Consider the following 16,636-nt stretch of genomic DNA (forward strand, 5'->3'; position numbering starts at 1 on the left):
ACCGTATTTAATTAACCTTGAGGGCAACCAGGAAGTGTAGCCACCCCAGCATTGATTGATTGATTTATTAACAGTTTGCAGAATTACAGCACATTTCAAATACAACTCAATACTGTTAACTGTGAGTGGACGACACCATAAAGCATTACACTTGTTTACAATAGGGCCCACCATTTTCAATTCATCAAAACATTTAGAGACGTACGAATATACACTTCTATATAGCCCAAAACATTAAATCATCATAGAGGAGGTAAAAACACTACAGTGTGGCTTCACTCTAGACCGGCGAGGAGATGTTTTCGTCCGTGGATGTAAGAAGACGGAATAATAAGCTTCCAAACACTGGATTGTGGCTCATTTTGAGCAGAAAAAGGAGTAATAAGCGTGCTGTGAGTAAAAGCAAAAAAGAAAAACAATCTTATTTTTAATTACCGGATTACATTACATTAATTTACAAGAAGTCTACACAATTAGAGAATGTACTGTAGAAGAATTGTTATTTTGATAAACGGCACTTGCCTGTTGTCTCTCCTAATGGTACGGTTGGTACCACAAAACCTTCTTAACCAAAGACTACAACTACAACGTTTACGTTTCGTGTCTGAGAGGATACATTTCATCAAATGGTGGTCCATGGCTCGAAATGCCCAATAAATGATGGGCCTTGATGTGACAAGGGTACTTGAAACCCACTGGTTTAATGGATTCATGTTCAATACTTCTCACTATACTCCTCGTCTGACATGAGAGAGGCAGAGGGCAACCCGACGAGAGGTCTGTGGTAGGATGGATAATGTAATCATTTACATATCATTATGTGTACATTAGCTTAAACGACTTGGTGGTTTCAGTGCATGGGCAATTGACACGCAACACCATCTTTCAGAGTTAACCCAATTTGGGCGGGAACACCCTTTTGGTGTTTTAAACATTATGTTATATTTTAGCTATTGAAAAATAGCAGATCTACAAGCACGAGTGGCACGCTATGAACTTGTAGGTCTGCTGTTTTTGAAAAATCGTGAAAATGTGGCACAAATGTTTGAAAGAATATATATTCTTTCAGAGCGAACATTTTTAACTCTCAAATCTTTGCTTCCGGGGAGTCCCTGGAACAAGTTTTTTCCGATGGGGTCGGGAGTTTTTTTCAGAAAACTTTCAGCATTTAGAAGGCATTTGTAGAAACGTCCTCAGGTCAAAATGGGTTAAATTAACACTATAGTCCATAGCCGGGAATGGGTGGTGCACCCTAAACTATGTGGAGACTAATGGTATGACAGACCCCATGGAATGGGTGGTGCACCCTAAACTATGTGGAGACTAATGGTATGACAGACCCCATGGAATGGGTGGTGCACCCTAAACTATGTGGAGACTAATGGTATGACAGACCCCATGGAATGGGTGGTGCACCCTAAACTATGTGGAGACTAATGCTATGACAGACCCCATGGAATGGGTGGTGCACCCTAAACTATGTGGAGACTAATGCTATGACAGACCCCATGGAATGGGTGGTGCACCCTAAACTATGTGGAGACTAATGCTATGACAGACCCCATGCTAATCCCTTGGGAAACATGCTACTATTAGAGCTTGAATGTGGGAAAAGTTACAAATCAGCTTCAATCACTTGCAGATCGATCTACATGTACAGTATATATACAGTATATAATATACAGCAGCCTATACTTAGGAGAGAAATGTATGCGAACGGCCACGCAATTGCAGAAAATTCCCCGTCCGCCAATTGGTCGTTTCTGTGGGCTGTTGTCGACACAATTGATGAGACAGTTTTGTAATTAAAGCTTCTCTACACACAACCCCCCGTCCGCCACACACACACACACACACACGCGTGTGTAATTGTATAGTTTGAATTTCATTACATTGTGGTCAGTTTTGTCTTCTGAGCATACCTAAATAATACACACTACAACACATTTCTCATACAGAGTAACTAATACAGCAATACACAGTTACACACTGACACACACACACACACACACACACACACACATGGTACATTCCTCTCTCCTATCCTCTCATCTCTTGCACAAACACGCACATTTTAACAGCAAAAATAGTAGCCGCTACCCAGACTAATAAATGATCTGGTAAGGATGAACAAAGTATTTATGCTTACCCCGCACGCACGCATGAGCACGCACGCACGCACCCACGCACACACATGCACACCCACGCACACACACACACACACACACACAGATCATTTAACTGTGCTGGTATGGATCTCATCTCTCCCTGCAGCAGCTCTGGTGCTTCAGTTTCACATTGTTTCCTGTTCCAGCTCGTACATCTCTGTCTGCACACACACACACACACACACACACACACACAGTCACACACACACACACACACACACACACACACACACACGCACATGCACACGCATGCATGCATGCATGCATGCATGCATGCACGCACACCAAGTAGAAATGCTCCTCGAGTGCTATGAATCATGGGACCTCAGGAGAGGAGTGGAAAGTGGCGTGCCAGCTGTTACAGTGTGTGTGTGTGTGTGTGTGTGTGTGTGTGTGTGTGTGTGTGTACATGCTATACATTCTGTGTCAGATCTAAATGCAGACAGAGTATTTATTCTCTTGGCAGAAGAACAAGCCTTCCCTGTTGCACCTCAAAGTGCTTTTATATTACAGGACATACATTATGTCTACACACACACACACACACACACACACACACACACACGAGCGTGTCTGTGTTTATTTACATTGTCTGGAAGTGTGTGTGTGTGTGTGTGTGTGTGTGTGTGTCATTGTGGAGCAGTAACAGACCAGAGCTGAGAAGCAGGTGGGTGAAGGTGGGGGCAGTGGAGGAACCCTTGTTTAATCCTCTTGATAATGTTCCTTTGGTGAGGAGATTAACTCCTAATAGAGCGGCTCTATGTTGCCTATTGGCACAACAACAACAATCACACCCACAACCACTGCAGCGATAATGACAGCGCAACACGTCCACTGACTGTACAACATAGAATAGAGGAGTGTTCACTGACTGTACAACATAGAATAGAGGAATAGAGGAGTGTCACTGTTCAACACGTCCACTGACTGTACAACATAGAATAGAGGAGTGTTCACTGACTGTACAACATAGAATAGAGGAGTGTTCACTGACTGTACAACATAGAATAGAGGAATAGAGGAGTGTCACTGTTCAACACGTCCACTGACTGTACAACATAGAATAAAGGAATAGAGGAGAGTGTCACTGTTCAACACGTCCACTGACTGTACAACATAGAATAAAGGAATAGAGGAGTGTCACTGTTCAACACGTCCACTGACTGTACAACATAGAATAGAGGAATAGAGGAGTGTCACTGTTCAACACGTCCACTCACTGTACAACATAGAATAGAGGAATAGAGGAGAGTGTCACTGTTCAACACGTCCACTCACTGTACAACATAGAATAGAGGAATAGAGGAGTGTCCACTGACTGTACAACATAGAATAGAGGAATAGAGGAGTGTCCACTGACTGTACAACATAGAATAGAGGAATAGAGGAGAGTGTCACTGTTCAACACGTCCACTCACTGTACAACATAGAATAGAGGAATAGAGGAGTGTCCACTGACTGTACAACATAGAATAGAGGAATAGAGGAGTGTCCACTGACTGTACAACATAGAATAGAGGAATAGAGGAGTGTCCACTGACTGTACAACATAGAATAGAGGAATAGAGGAGTGTCCACTGACTGTACAACATAGAATAAAGGAATAGAGGAGTGTCACTGTTCAACACGTCCACTCACTGTACAACATAGAATAGAGGAATAGAGGAGAGTGTCACTGTTCAACACGTCCACTGACTTTAGGACGGTACCCCCCGAACCATTGTAGGCTCTACAGAGCCGAACCGACTTTTATTCAACTCTAAAACAGGAGTATGAATCGGCCCTAAGACTGCATGCTTCGACACAAATAGGCATTTTGGGATAATGTTGGGGTGAAATTATTCCCACAATTCCTCTGGTGTTGCATTCGTACGGTATGCCATCTGCCTGAATTGAAATGAATGCCGAATATATATTCTATATTCCTACTATAGTGTATAATAATGCATTTCTCGTATCCCCAACGCAATATGTGCATTAGTGTCAGCATTACCCAAAGCATCAAGTATTATGTTTACTTTTCTTTTTTTTTTTTTGCGTCTGGGTGTATGGGCGGGAACCCCTTTTGGTGTTAGCATTATGTTGTGCTTTAGCTATTTAAAAATAGCAGATCTACAAGCTCACATAGCCCGCCACCGTGTGGCGCGCTACGAGCTTGTAGGTCTGCTATTTTTGAAAAATCGAAGAACGACCGACATAGATACATAGCTTTTTCAGGAAACTGTCAGGATGTAGAAGACATTTTTTAGAATCGGATCTCAGGTCAGAATGGGTTAAATTGTGGCGTCTGGGTGTATCTTAAAGCGCCTTCAGCACAGTTTTCTCTTTGAATCAAAGTATCCATGTGCCGCACCACCCCTGGACTTGCATCACGTTACGATAGGGTGCCACAGCACCCGCTTTGAGAGCCACTGCTGTAGATAAGGTTTTGAACATGCCTTGAGAAACAAGGCATTGAGAGAGAGAGAGCCTTGAGACCCGAGGAGAAACAAATGGTACCTGCTTCAGCGTTTTCTTCAGGGTGTCACTGAATCTCATTTTCAGAAAGGTTATATTAAATGTCAAAAGTTTGATTTAACACAAGAGAGATTTACATGCTGGATGGATGGATGAATGGCTCTGCATTGAATTTTTCTTCACCTGCATAACATGCAATTTTTTCAAAATAACATGAACACGATGCAAAGGTTAAATATCATGTATAGCTTCTCTCTCGTCCCCCTGCACTTTTTACATCTGTCTCTTTCCTTCTCACACACACACACACACACACACACACACACACACACACACACACACACACAGAGTGAAAAACATACTCTCTCCTGGCAGCTTGGTTAAAACCGAAACAGATTTCCTCTTTCTCTTCAAAATAAGAGCCACTCGTAATGATTAGTCAACACAAACTTTGAAGTCTATGGTGACAATGTTTATGTTATTGAACTCATTCAGATCCGGCCCAGACTTGCCAGAATATCAAACCCGTTTGATATGACGAGTCTCATGTCGCTAAAAATCGAGTCAAACTACCACCTCAAACCTGACGATTGATTAAGGACTGAATGATGGGAGCACGCCGTGACTCGTCTTGACTATGTCACGACTTGTGGACCGTGAAATCGTTTGAAAAGTCAGCAGGTGCAAGCCCTGCTTTACCCTAACCGAGGACACACTGGCTATAGATTATTTAAAAAGTGTGAGTCCTTTCACTTACACAGGAATATTTAACAAGTGTACTGCCTGTCCAACCTACAGTAAAAAGACTTTTGTTTTGTGATCCTAAAAAGCTAGTCAGAATGACAGGTGGGTGGTGTGGGGGACAGTTGGGGGGTCGGTGAGGCGTGTCTGTTCAGAGAGGGGGAGAAAAGCCTCTCCAGGGATGACACTTTCACTACAAATGGCTTCAGACAGCCAAAACAGCTTGTTCCCTGTCTCTGTTAAACCATTTGATTTGCTCCCTGTTTGTCGCCTCTGCTGTTGTAAAAGGATGCGCGCGCGTGCATGCGAGTTGAGCGAGGGTGGGGGACTGGGGGGAGTAGGAATTGATTCTCTCTGTCTGTCTTATTCTTTCTTATTTAATCACACATACTGCTTACATCTCTGCCTTCTCTACTCGCATTTTGTGTCCATTCTCTCTCTCTCTTAATGGTGCATTTATATAGTCCTTTTATCCAAAGCGCTTTACATAGATTGTGCAGTGCATTCACCCATCCACACACACGTTCACACAACGATGGCATTCAAACCACGCCAACCTGCACATCGGGAGCAATTAGGGGTTCAGCGTCTTGCTCAAGGACAAGCGGTTTGGCTGGGTTTGAACTGGGAACCTCACGTTCCCCATCCTGCCAGCCGCTCCACTGGCCACACTGCCCCTGCACCACTGCCGTGCTTATAGTGTCATTTCTCTCTGCCTCCTTTTTCCTTTCTCCCTTTCTCTGTTTTCGTCCTGTTTATTCTCTCTCTCTCTCTCTTATCTCCCTCTCCCCCTGTCCTGTCCTCTTCTCTCTCTCTTCCCCATCCCTCCCTCTCTCTTATCTCTCTCCTCCACCCTCTTTATCCTCGTTTTACCTCCACTTTCTATAAACTCGATTGATGGCTTAATCCAACACAGAACAAGGTGAGAATTACAATTTTCTAACCTAAGCACGCACACGCACACACACAAACACACACACACACACACACACACACACACACACACACACACACACACACACACACACACACACACACACTGAAATGCACACACCAGCGCATGTCACAGACAGCATGGTGGGAGAGGTATTTTTGTAGCGTGAAGGAGAGTGATGAAGCCAAAAAATATATACAATTTAATGTAATTTATACACCGTCTAGAGTAGACAGCCGGATACAACAGCACAATCTGAATCGCAGACACGGACTACGTGAGCTTTTAATGATAAGGCAAGCGTGGGCGTGTCTGGATGCAAGGCCTTATACTTAACACATAACCACCTAACCGTATATTTGCCCTGGGTGTGAGGAGGGATAAAAGCACAGAGCACACAGTTATCGGCCCTAAGGCTGATACGGCTAGCTGACCGATCAGCACAAGTGAAAGTGCCTCTGTGTGCTGCTGAATGACCTCCCCGCGGGAATTTAACTCAACATGTCAACAAACCCGACCTCCAAACTGCTGCATGCGCTGGAGTAGAATGGAGAACTTGAATGAGGCTATGGGGTTCGTGGTAAACACCAGAGCATCAAACAGCATCTGTGAACGGAATGAAATGGATCTTTTGACACAGTAACAACAGGTCTCAAAAGCTTAGTTCAGACCAAAGATTTGCAAGTCAAGACGAAGCCGTTTAATGCGCTTATTAATAATTTAAGCTCCATCGTGTTAGCTGCTTTAGCAGACAGTTTGAGGGTCCAATCAAGTTAAGAGGTTTTCTCTGAAGTTATTTTTAATACTTTTCATTGGTTCAATAGCGTTGATATATATTTTTTTAAAGTTAGGTGAAACCTATATATATATATAAACCTGGAGTTAGGTGGTTTCATCCTGACAGTGAGACTATGCATTTTACACATCAGCACACACTGATAGCACATGCATACTGTATGCATATGCAGGCCCACAGCTCACAGCGCGCACACACACACGCATGCACGGCACGCACGCACGTGCACACACACACAGCGTAGAGAGAAGATTCTAGGTAGTGATTATTCTGCCTGGAGCGACGCCATCATCAAGCCTTATTAGAGCAGGATCAATAAATCATAATATTGTGCGTGTGCCGCGAGCGTGCGTGCGTGCATGTGCGTGTGTGTACACACAGGTACATCATAGCAGTGTTCTTTTGCATCAATGATGCTTGATTATGCTTTTGAAGAAATATCAGTGAAGAATTCTGGTCTTCTGAAAACTGAATCATTTATAAGGGAAGAAACACTAGGCGAACCCAGTTTCTGGTGCTTTTGGGAGAAATGTTTGTACTGCAGCACCGGAGAAGTGATTGCAAATTGCCATCTTGTATGTATGTATGTATGTATGTATGTACTGTATGTATATGTGAGCAAGTGTTGATTTAGCTCAAAACCATGTAACTGCCATGTACAAGCAAATGCTGCTGAGGTCGAAATAATTTCTACCTCCTCAGCTCCTATTTAGTTTCCCAGCATTTACCTCTCTTAAGTTGTAGACGACAAATCACAACAATATACATATTTTTTTCTTTAGTACAGCTGTCTAGGTGCCGTGACTCTCACCCGTGCTAATGCTTACAACATAAGCGTCAGCTCAAATAGTGAGCGTTGCTGTTAAAGGGATTTAGTCTAGCAACTGCTGTGTGAATAGTATGGCTACAGCATTAAGTGTCTATAGCATCAATCTTACAGTACAGGTCACTTCTTCCAATAATGAGACTTTGTGATTATATAATCCTAAAATCCCTCCTGCATGAAACCACTTCATTTGGAATATTTAGACCAATATGGAATATAGGGATGCACCGAAAGGGAAATTCTTGGCCGAAACTGAATACCGAATATAGGAAACAGTTGGCCGAAAACCGAACACCGAATATCCGAATATGATTAATATTATATTTTTTCCTACCATTGCTGTCATGGCCGTACCTTAAAGCTACCTGATTATGGCAAAAGAGTCAAAGACATGATTATGGCAAAACTTAACTTAAATAATAATCACTATTATGGGTCCATAATACATATATTCAGCACTTTTGAATGCATTAATTGCATACACTATTCTGTGGTATATTTACCGAATATTTTCTGTGGCCGAATATTCGGTGCATCACTAATGGAATACTTGGATGAAGAATTGTGCTGCATGTTGTCATTTATTTACCACCACTAACATTATATCATGTGATGACCGGAGTCTCTCAGGGGCCGATACTTGGTCCCCTTCTTTTGTCCCTGAGTCTACTGTGTATCAAATCTCATCACCAAACAATCCTGATGAATTGAAAATGGAGGACCCATATGTAAACAAGTCTTTGTGCTTTTTCTGGTTCTATCCTCAAGTAAGTTTTTGTATTGACCTCAATGTACCCATTCTGCATATACTGTGAAATACAAATTTCAGTCAGTCAATCAAACAAACAAACAATCACCAAATGTCCGCTCCAGAACAGGGACGCTGTTCATGGGGTTGAGAATAAAAACAAAAACTGAGAGAAAGTAACTATCAGGAGCACAATTAGTACAGCGACTGGGGAGACGTTAATGTTTAAGTATCCTGCTCATGGACACTTTGACAGTGTGCGAACGGGGCCGGGGGTAGTGGAGGATCATTACCAGATGGCTTGTCTACCCACTCAGCTATGGCCCTATGATTATTTTATGATTTACCAGACACTTTGACCAGTAAAAGTTGTTATTGGCAGTGGTGTGTATATGTGTGTGCGTGTGAGTGCGTGCGATGTTGGTGCCCAGTATGAATATTACACTAAAATATTTGTGTGTAGAGCATGAGCGGAAATATGGGATTTAGAATTGACGTTTGAGTATAAAAAAAAAGAATTGTGCTTAGAGTTTTACAGACAACAACATCACTGTTGATGCATTAGCTTCAGGTTTTCACCATTGTGTGCACTGTTCCAGTTTTTGTGTGTGTTAAACAATTGTATTGTTCCTCGGTGGGAGCTGAGAAGTCATTTCCCTCTCCTCTTGTTCATGTGAAAACCTCCTGATAGAGCGAGGAGAAGGAAAGAGGCACAATAACTGCATTTCACATGAAAAATGAATTATTCCTGTGCTGTGGATGGGAGTGTGGGTGCCCCTGTGTGTGCGTGTGCGTGTGCATGTGTGTGTGTGTGTGTGTGTGTGTGTGTGTGTGACTGTGTGTACGCGTGCACACAAGTGTGAGTGTAGTGGCTCTGTAGAGTGATTGGGCGTTGTGATTCACAAGGCGGGAACAGTGATTGGAGCATCGATCTTGTTTCCTCGAGAGATGAGGGGAGAGAGAGAGAGAGAGAGAGAGAGAGAGAGAGAGAGAGAGAGATGGAAAAAGGAGATGATAAGAGAGAGAGAGAGAGTGAGAGAATGAGAAAGACAGAAACACACAGAGAGAAATGAATTAAGCCCACAAGAGACCGAGCAGAGAAGGAGTTAATGAGAGAGAGAAAGTTGTTCTGCAAACTAACATGGTTTACGAAAAAACAACTGTGATGAAGAGAACTGGAGAAGAAGTCATGATGGAGGAGAGGAGAAAACACACATGCACATAACAGCTACCATCCTATAGCTCTGCACTGCCGGCAATATACATGTTCATTTGACACTATCAATTTTGCATGTGTGGATTGTATACACTGTACACATTGCATCATGTGTGTGAGGGACCTTGTTTGCACATGCAGATGAGGTTGTTTTCACATTAATTTCCATACATATCTATTTTGGTGTGTGTGTGTGTGTGTGTGTGTGTGTGTGTGTGTGTGTGTGTGTGTGTGTGTGTGTGTGTGTGTGTGTGTGTGTTTGTGCATGGAAATGTTTTCCATTGTACATGAAGTAGTGGTTCTACGTAAACAGGAACGCAGACTAATCCTTGATGGAATGGAAATTCATCATTAGCATGTCAATAGAGAGTTTTACAATAGTCTAGTACCACACTAACACATCCTGTATGCTGGGCACACTTTTCTTGGACAACTACGGTTCATATGGGCCTAGTTGAAGAGGAGGACTCCTAAGAACAACCATGTTGTAACATAACCTTTTAATGGTAAAATGGTCTGCATTTCTATAGCGCCTTTGTACAAAGTGCTGTACGATGTGTGCTACATTCGCACAACAACGGCGGAGGCAGCCGATGCAAGAGAAAGGCACCATCCTGCTTGTTCAATTCAGTGTCTTGCTCAAGGACACTTCAATACTAAGCCAGGAGGAACATGGATTGTATGGGGACGGCTGGTCTATATTGTACCTGCTGAGCCATGGCAGAGCCCACACGACATAGATAGAATCGGAGAATTTACATTCTCTCTATCCGTGGTGAGTTAGAGGTGATGCAGGAGCAGAATACATTTCTTTTCATAAATCACCATTTACAAGCAGGCAACAGTGCAAGGAGCAGGGAAAGCTATAGGGCTATAGTGGTCACATGTTATTATAGCTATGATTCCACCAGGGACAGAGTGGCATTCCACCACACTGCCACCCCGACTATGTGGCTTCCACGTGTGGGTTATGCTTAGGGTTAGGGACAGGTTAGTAATCGGACCGAGTTGGAATGGCAGTACGCCAGAATAGCGGGCTTCGGAATGCCGGTGTGTAACCGATTCCAGCACAGGAGAATCAGACAACATATGTTGTTTACTTTGTGCAAACTGCACTACAATGTATGAGCGCAGAACAGAACCTTTAATCTTGCATTCAAACAATAACAGAGTAATGATGCTATTATGAACAAAATGTGCAGGTAGTGTACAATTTCTTTTTAATAGTATATAGCTCTGACTTGTGGATGTGATAATGCTAAGTAGGGCTGCAGCACCAATAGCATACTGTGGTATTGGTACCACAGTGCCTCAAAACAGTCACCTCAGGTGTCCAGCCGGTGTAACTGCTCTGTCTGGTATTCCTAAACGTTACGTAACCTCACTAAACTACGTATTCCGCCCTAAACGGTTAAACCTAACCTTATTCCTAAGCTTAACCTCTACAAAACGATGTGAAAACCTCACTCTAAACGTACGTTATTTCTAACCTTATTCTCAGTAAAACAAATACAAGAACCGTCCCACTGAGCGGCATGAGGTCGGCTGAAAAAAAGAAAAAGAGGGCCGGGCGAGCGTGTTTTAAGGTTACCTTAAACGACACAGTAAATGTTCATACTCACAGTAAATGTGTATGCCCAAATCTTTTCATTTATAGTAAAATGTGTCATATAAATATGGCCAGGAGTCTATCAAATGAAAAGACATATTTCTGGAAGAATAGTGTGAAATAAATCTTACTCACCATTGTGATTTGTGCTAATCAATCATATTAGAAAGAGGAACATGTTTACATAACAAATATCAGAAAGCACAAGGTTCCTCCAGTAGGCCTACATGGTCTGTCCATACCTGCCCACAGATTAACACCACTTTAACAGGGTGTGTTTTGGACAGCCTGCAGCAAGCTTAACACTACGTCAATTAAAGCTCATTATTAAAAAAAAAGCTCAAAGCCATTGCCGTAAATCAATGGCAATTGCGCTTTTATAGCGCTTTTGATCGATCGAGTCATAATGCTACTTGTTTTAAAACTGTACACGTTTGCTGCCACCATCATGCTGTCAATAGAGTTGATTCTACTCCCCTAACACTGTTGCTTCATTGTGCCTTATGTTATTGTGCTATGTCTTCAGCCTATCAGAATGCTTGTTACATTCCAAAAACGACTTAGGGCCGATTCATACTCCTATTTTAGAGCCGAATAAAAGTCGGTTCGGCTCTGTATAGCCTACAATGTGACGTCATTTGAGGTTCGGGGGGGCGGGTACCGTCCTAAAGTCGTCTCTTCGGTGCTACTGAAAATGTCTGACGAGACGAAATCAATTCGGCACTACAGCGCCGAAACAGCGGTAAAATAGGAGTATGAATCGGCCCTTCGACTTAGGGCCGATTCATACTCCTGTTTCGGCGCTGTAGTGCCGAAATGATTTCGGCTCGTCAGAAATTTTCAGTAGCACCGAAGAGCCGACTTTAGGACGGTACCCGCCCCCCCCGAACCTCAAATGACGTCAAATTGTAGGCTCTACAGCGCCGAACCGACTTTTATTCGGCTCTAAAATAGGAGTATGAATCGGCCCTTAGACTTGGATGTGCAGAGTTGAGATGTCTGGCAACCAGCCGACCACAGAGCTGAGCTGGGCTGGGAGAAGTCACTTGTGTCATAAGTAATTCCAGAAAGATCTCAATTCGAGGGCCTCTCTGTTCGTCATGCGGGCATGAGAGCTGCTCTGACATGTGGCCACCTTGTCTCACATCACTAGGGGGTCCTGGGAACACTTGAATAATATCATGATAACTATTCAGTCTTCACACCTGTCCTGTAGTGTGCTGTATGCCACTTCACCACTTTTCAACTTATCTTCATATATAATTGGTCCTCCTCACAAAATGTTCATGATAAAATACCACAATTTTTTTCAACTCTAGTCTGCGTCTCATAGGAGGGCTGTGGGCAGTTCAGAAACCCATCCACCAGTGACATCATCAGTTAGGCAGATTGTTTTTAAACAAGATTAAAAAATATATATATTTATATGGATTCCATTATCGCATTGCAACTTTCCAGGAATACAAAGCCTGCAGTTTCTATTAGCTTATAGCGTAGAGTCCCACTTTTCATCAATTCAAAACAATTCCAACATGTTTCAAAAGTATTTCATTCCTAATAATTATCCCTTTGTGACTCCAGCACTTCACTTACGTTTTTTCAGCAATTTTCAAATTGTATTTATCAGACAAAAATGTATAAAGAACCACCGCTCATAGTATGGTTCTTTATACATTTTTGTCTGATAATTTCTAATAATTTCCATAAATGAAAAAATAAATAAAATAAATTAAGAAGTAACTGATCCAAAAGCTAACAGCGAAATATTGTGAGCTTGTAGATCTGCTATTTGCATTAGTTTAAGTTTGGGTGCTGGGCAAACGTCTCATTTCTCTTTTGGGTCTTGAGCTAAAAAGTTTGGGAACCACTGCTCTAACAGTAACAAGCCACAGCTGATTGAGCTTAACTGTTCACTTAAATTAAGAGGCAAACAGCCAACCGAGGCCGAGCAAGTCCACACATGACAGTCCAACAGCACATGGAAATGAATGTCTTGGACCAACTACTACCAGGACTACAAAATACAAAAATATAATATGTTGTTCAAATGTGCGAGTCCTGCCTTGTATAAAAGCTGTTGTTTAACACTCCATGTATATAAACAGATAGATATAACAGTTAAATAATGACGAACACAAGTGAGTTTTCGATTACTTTTGCCACCATCATGAATCATTGCAAAGCCAAACTCCACACAGGTAGGCTACACAGTTTTGGAACTCCTATTTTATCAGTCCAGAGTGACGAGTCCATTGAGGATTGTGATGATGTTCGTGATGATTTGTGACGTTCCCGTGCGAGCGCATGGGAATTGTAATAATATGTCAAAGTAATTAGTGCTGCCATATTAATATGCATTTGTATCTGACTTTGCCCCAGCAAAATAAAAGTAGCCTATTCATATTCAATTGAACAGCATGCCAAATGAAGCAGCTTTGAACAGCAGACAGAGAAGGAAAGGAGCTTCACCTGGTTGTGTGCGGCGGTCTCTCCTCTCCCTCCACCGGCGGCGACCAGCAGCAGCTCCGGCAGTTTCCTCCGGCTCAGCACCAGCAGGTAAACCAGCGCTCCCAGCCATACCAGCACCACCGCGGCCACCGCCAGCTTCCGACACAGCCGCTTCATTTCGCCACGAGAAACAGCCGCCGGCGCATTGCCCGACAGATGAATGTCACCGAGAAACACATCTGTGTGTTGTTGTTGTTGTGAGGAGGAAGGGGAAAAGTATGTCGGCGGGTCCAGCAGCCAACTGACGGTAACTACGAACTGTATCCCTCTGCTTAATATGAGAGAGAGAGAGAGAGAGAGAGAGAGAGAGAGAGAAAGAGCTCTTGTTCTCCGTCCCCCTTTCTCTCCTTCTCCTACTTGTGTGCACGCTGCGCGCGCGCGTGTGTGTGTGTGTGTGTGTGCGTGTGTGTGTGTGTGTGTGTGTGCGTGTGTGTGTGTGTGTGTGTGTGTGTGTGTGTGGAAAGAGCGCAGCAGCAGCAGCCTATACTCAGTCAGCCACCGAGATCTAAATCAGTTCAGTGGTGGTTGAGAAGAAGCTACCTACCTGTTTGCAGTGTTGGGCAGTAGCTAGCTACAAGTAGCGAAGCTACATAGCTTACTACATTTATCAGTAGCTTGATGGTAGCTTCACTCCTTTTGAACCAAGTAGCGTTTTTTGTAGTGTAGCTATTTTTAGACCCAAGTAGTGACGTAGCTTTCAACAAAAGCTATAAGTTACAAATTGACTGTTAAATAAAGTTTTGTGGGGGGAAAAAATTCCTGGAAAGAAATCCATGATTGGTTGGTTTAGATAAGAAGAGTCTGACACAAACAGTTATGTTGTTAAGCAGCAAGAGGATCCCACGCAGCAGCTGTCCTTTTATCTCTAGCACAACACAATGAATTACTCACCTAATGCTCCCTGCAGGTTCCATGTTTAATTCCAGTGTGTGTAACCTACATTATTGTCTAAGTGAAAGTTTTCATATTGTAAATTTGATCGCTAACATGGTTTAGGACTAGTACTTTGACAGCTCATTCATCGTAGCTTGTTTACAAGTCAAACGGACTTCTTGTGCAGAAACTGCCCCATCAAAATAAGAGCCACTTGTATTGATTAGTCAACACTAGTTTTATTTCTAAGTCTACCTACAGGACATTAACATCTCATTTAAGTGCCTGTCAGCATTCTCTCAATCAAATATTCTCTCAATCAAATATTCTCTCAATCAAATATTCTCTCAATCAAATATTCGGTAAAACAGTGCCTCCCCGAGGCAACAGGCTGTCTTGAGAGACCACCCGCATTCTCTAGTCTAAATCCCTGTCTCTCAGCTGGTGCGCAAATGGCTAGGCTGTGGCAATAATAATAGAACAAAAAATAACTAAAATCGTTCATTTTTTGGAACCATGAACTTTAGTTCAAAATGTTGAATTATGAACTGAATTAGTTCCTTTAAAAAAAAATAACTGTGAACTGAACTATAGTTAATAAAAAATATAACTTTCCCAACACTGAACACATGAATCAGCCACACCGCAAGGTACATTGATACAAGTAAATGTGAAAAAGTTGACACCAAAAGCCAGACAGAGGGCTTGTTTCCAGTTTGTTTTTTAATAAACAACCAAACTCAGCATTTTTGCCTGCCTATTAGGCTATTTGTTCGGTGGAAACTTGATCATGAAGTTGATAAAAAATATTTTAAAAAAAGTAGTGTCCATGTAGCTAGCTACTTTTGCCATGTAGCTTTTAGTGTAGCTTGCTATAATTATCTGGGGATAGCTTTGTTGTAGTTGAGCTATATTTAATAGAGAGTAACTGGTAGTGTAGCTTACTACATTTTCCAAGTAGCTTGCCCATCACTGCCTGTTTGTATGTTGTGGGTGTACAAACTTGAATGGACGCAGCGCCACCTGGCGACGCATTCACAATTAAGTCCCACGGGTCGGCACTTCGGCACTGCATGCCTTTTATTTGATTGCTTATTTTTCTGAAATTATACGTACATATTTACGTACGTACGTATTTATTTTTGTTAGCAAACTGTATATTTTGTATGGTGAGTGCCATATAATACGGTAGTTCTCTGTTATGTGGCCTCTTGGCATAATCACCGTAACATTACAATCACCTGTTTGGTTTGGGCATAATAGAAAAAACAGAGGGTAGAGGAGAAAGGAGCTCTTTTCATATTAAAAATAAGTAAAAATAAGATTAAAAAATAAATAAAAAAAGAATGTAACAACTGAACTCCTAAAGATGCTGTGCACATGGTAGGCTATGTCACCAGTTGTTTATTGTTTATTTATTGTTTATTTAAGTTATTTGTCATTGTATTGTGTCTTGTGTGTATTGTGTTTATGCAATGACATTATGGACAATTCATTGATAGGCTATTATGGACATTTTATGGACATTTAAAAGGATGACAGCAAATGGCTGTCAACAGGAGCATACATGTATAGTTTGCAACTTTGCATACAGGTAACAGGCTCAGCTTCATGGTAGAAAGTCAGTGATGTCAGATATAGTGCTGAATGGCATTGTGTCTTTGGGGCTGTTGGATAATGCTGGCATGGCCATTTTCATGCTTATACAGTTAACACTCATGTGTGTGGTGAGAAAATGGGTCTGTAAATTGTGATCATGT

The 16,636-nt window shown here is 42.2% G+C and overlaps 1 protein-coding gene across 1 annotated transcript in view; it reads right to left on the bottom strand.

Annotated features, from left to right (window-relative positions):
• Positions 1-14,340, bottom strand: part of galnt14 (UDP-N-acetyl-alpha-D-galactosamine:polypeptide N-acetylgalactosaminyltransferase 14 (GalNAc-T14)) — a 110,517-nt gene extending 96,177 nt beyond the window's left edge. Inside the window, exon 1 of the mRNA XM_080791123.1 lies at positions 13,965-14,340. Within this exon, the coding sequence (XP_080647249.1) occupies positions 13,965-14,120 (156 nt within the window). The 5' untranslated portion in view covers positions 14,121-14,340. The remainder of the gene's footprint in view (positions 1-13,964) is intronic.
• Between the last annotated feature and the right edge of the window lie 2,296 nt (positions 14,341-16,636).

This window comes from Protomyctophum bolini (assembly GCF_963924005.1).
Source record: "Protomyctophum bolini genome assembly, chromosome: 19".
In the NCBI taxonomy this organism is placed as follows: Eukaryota; Metazoa; Chordata; class Actinopteri; order Myctophiformes; family Myctophidae; genus Protomyctophum; species Protomyctophum bolini.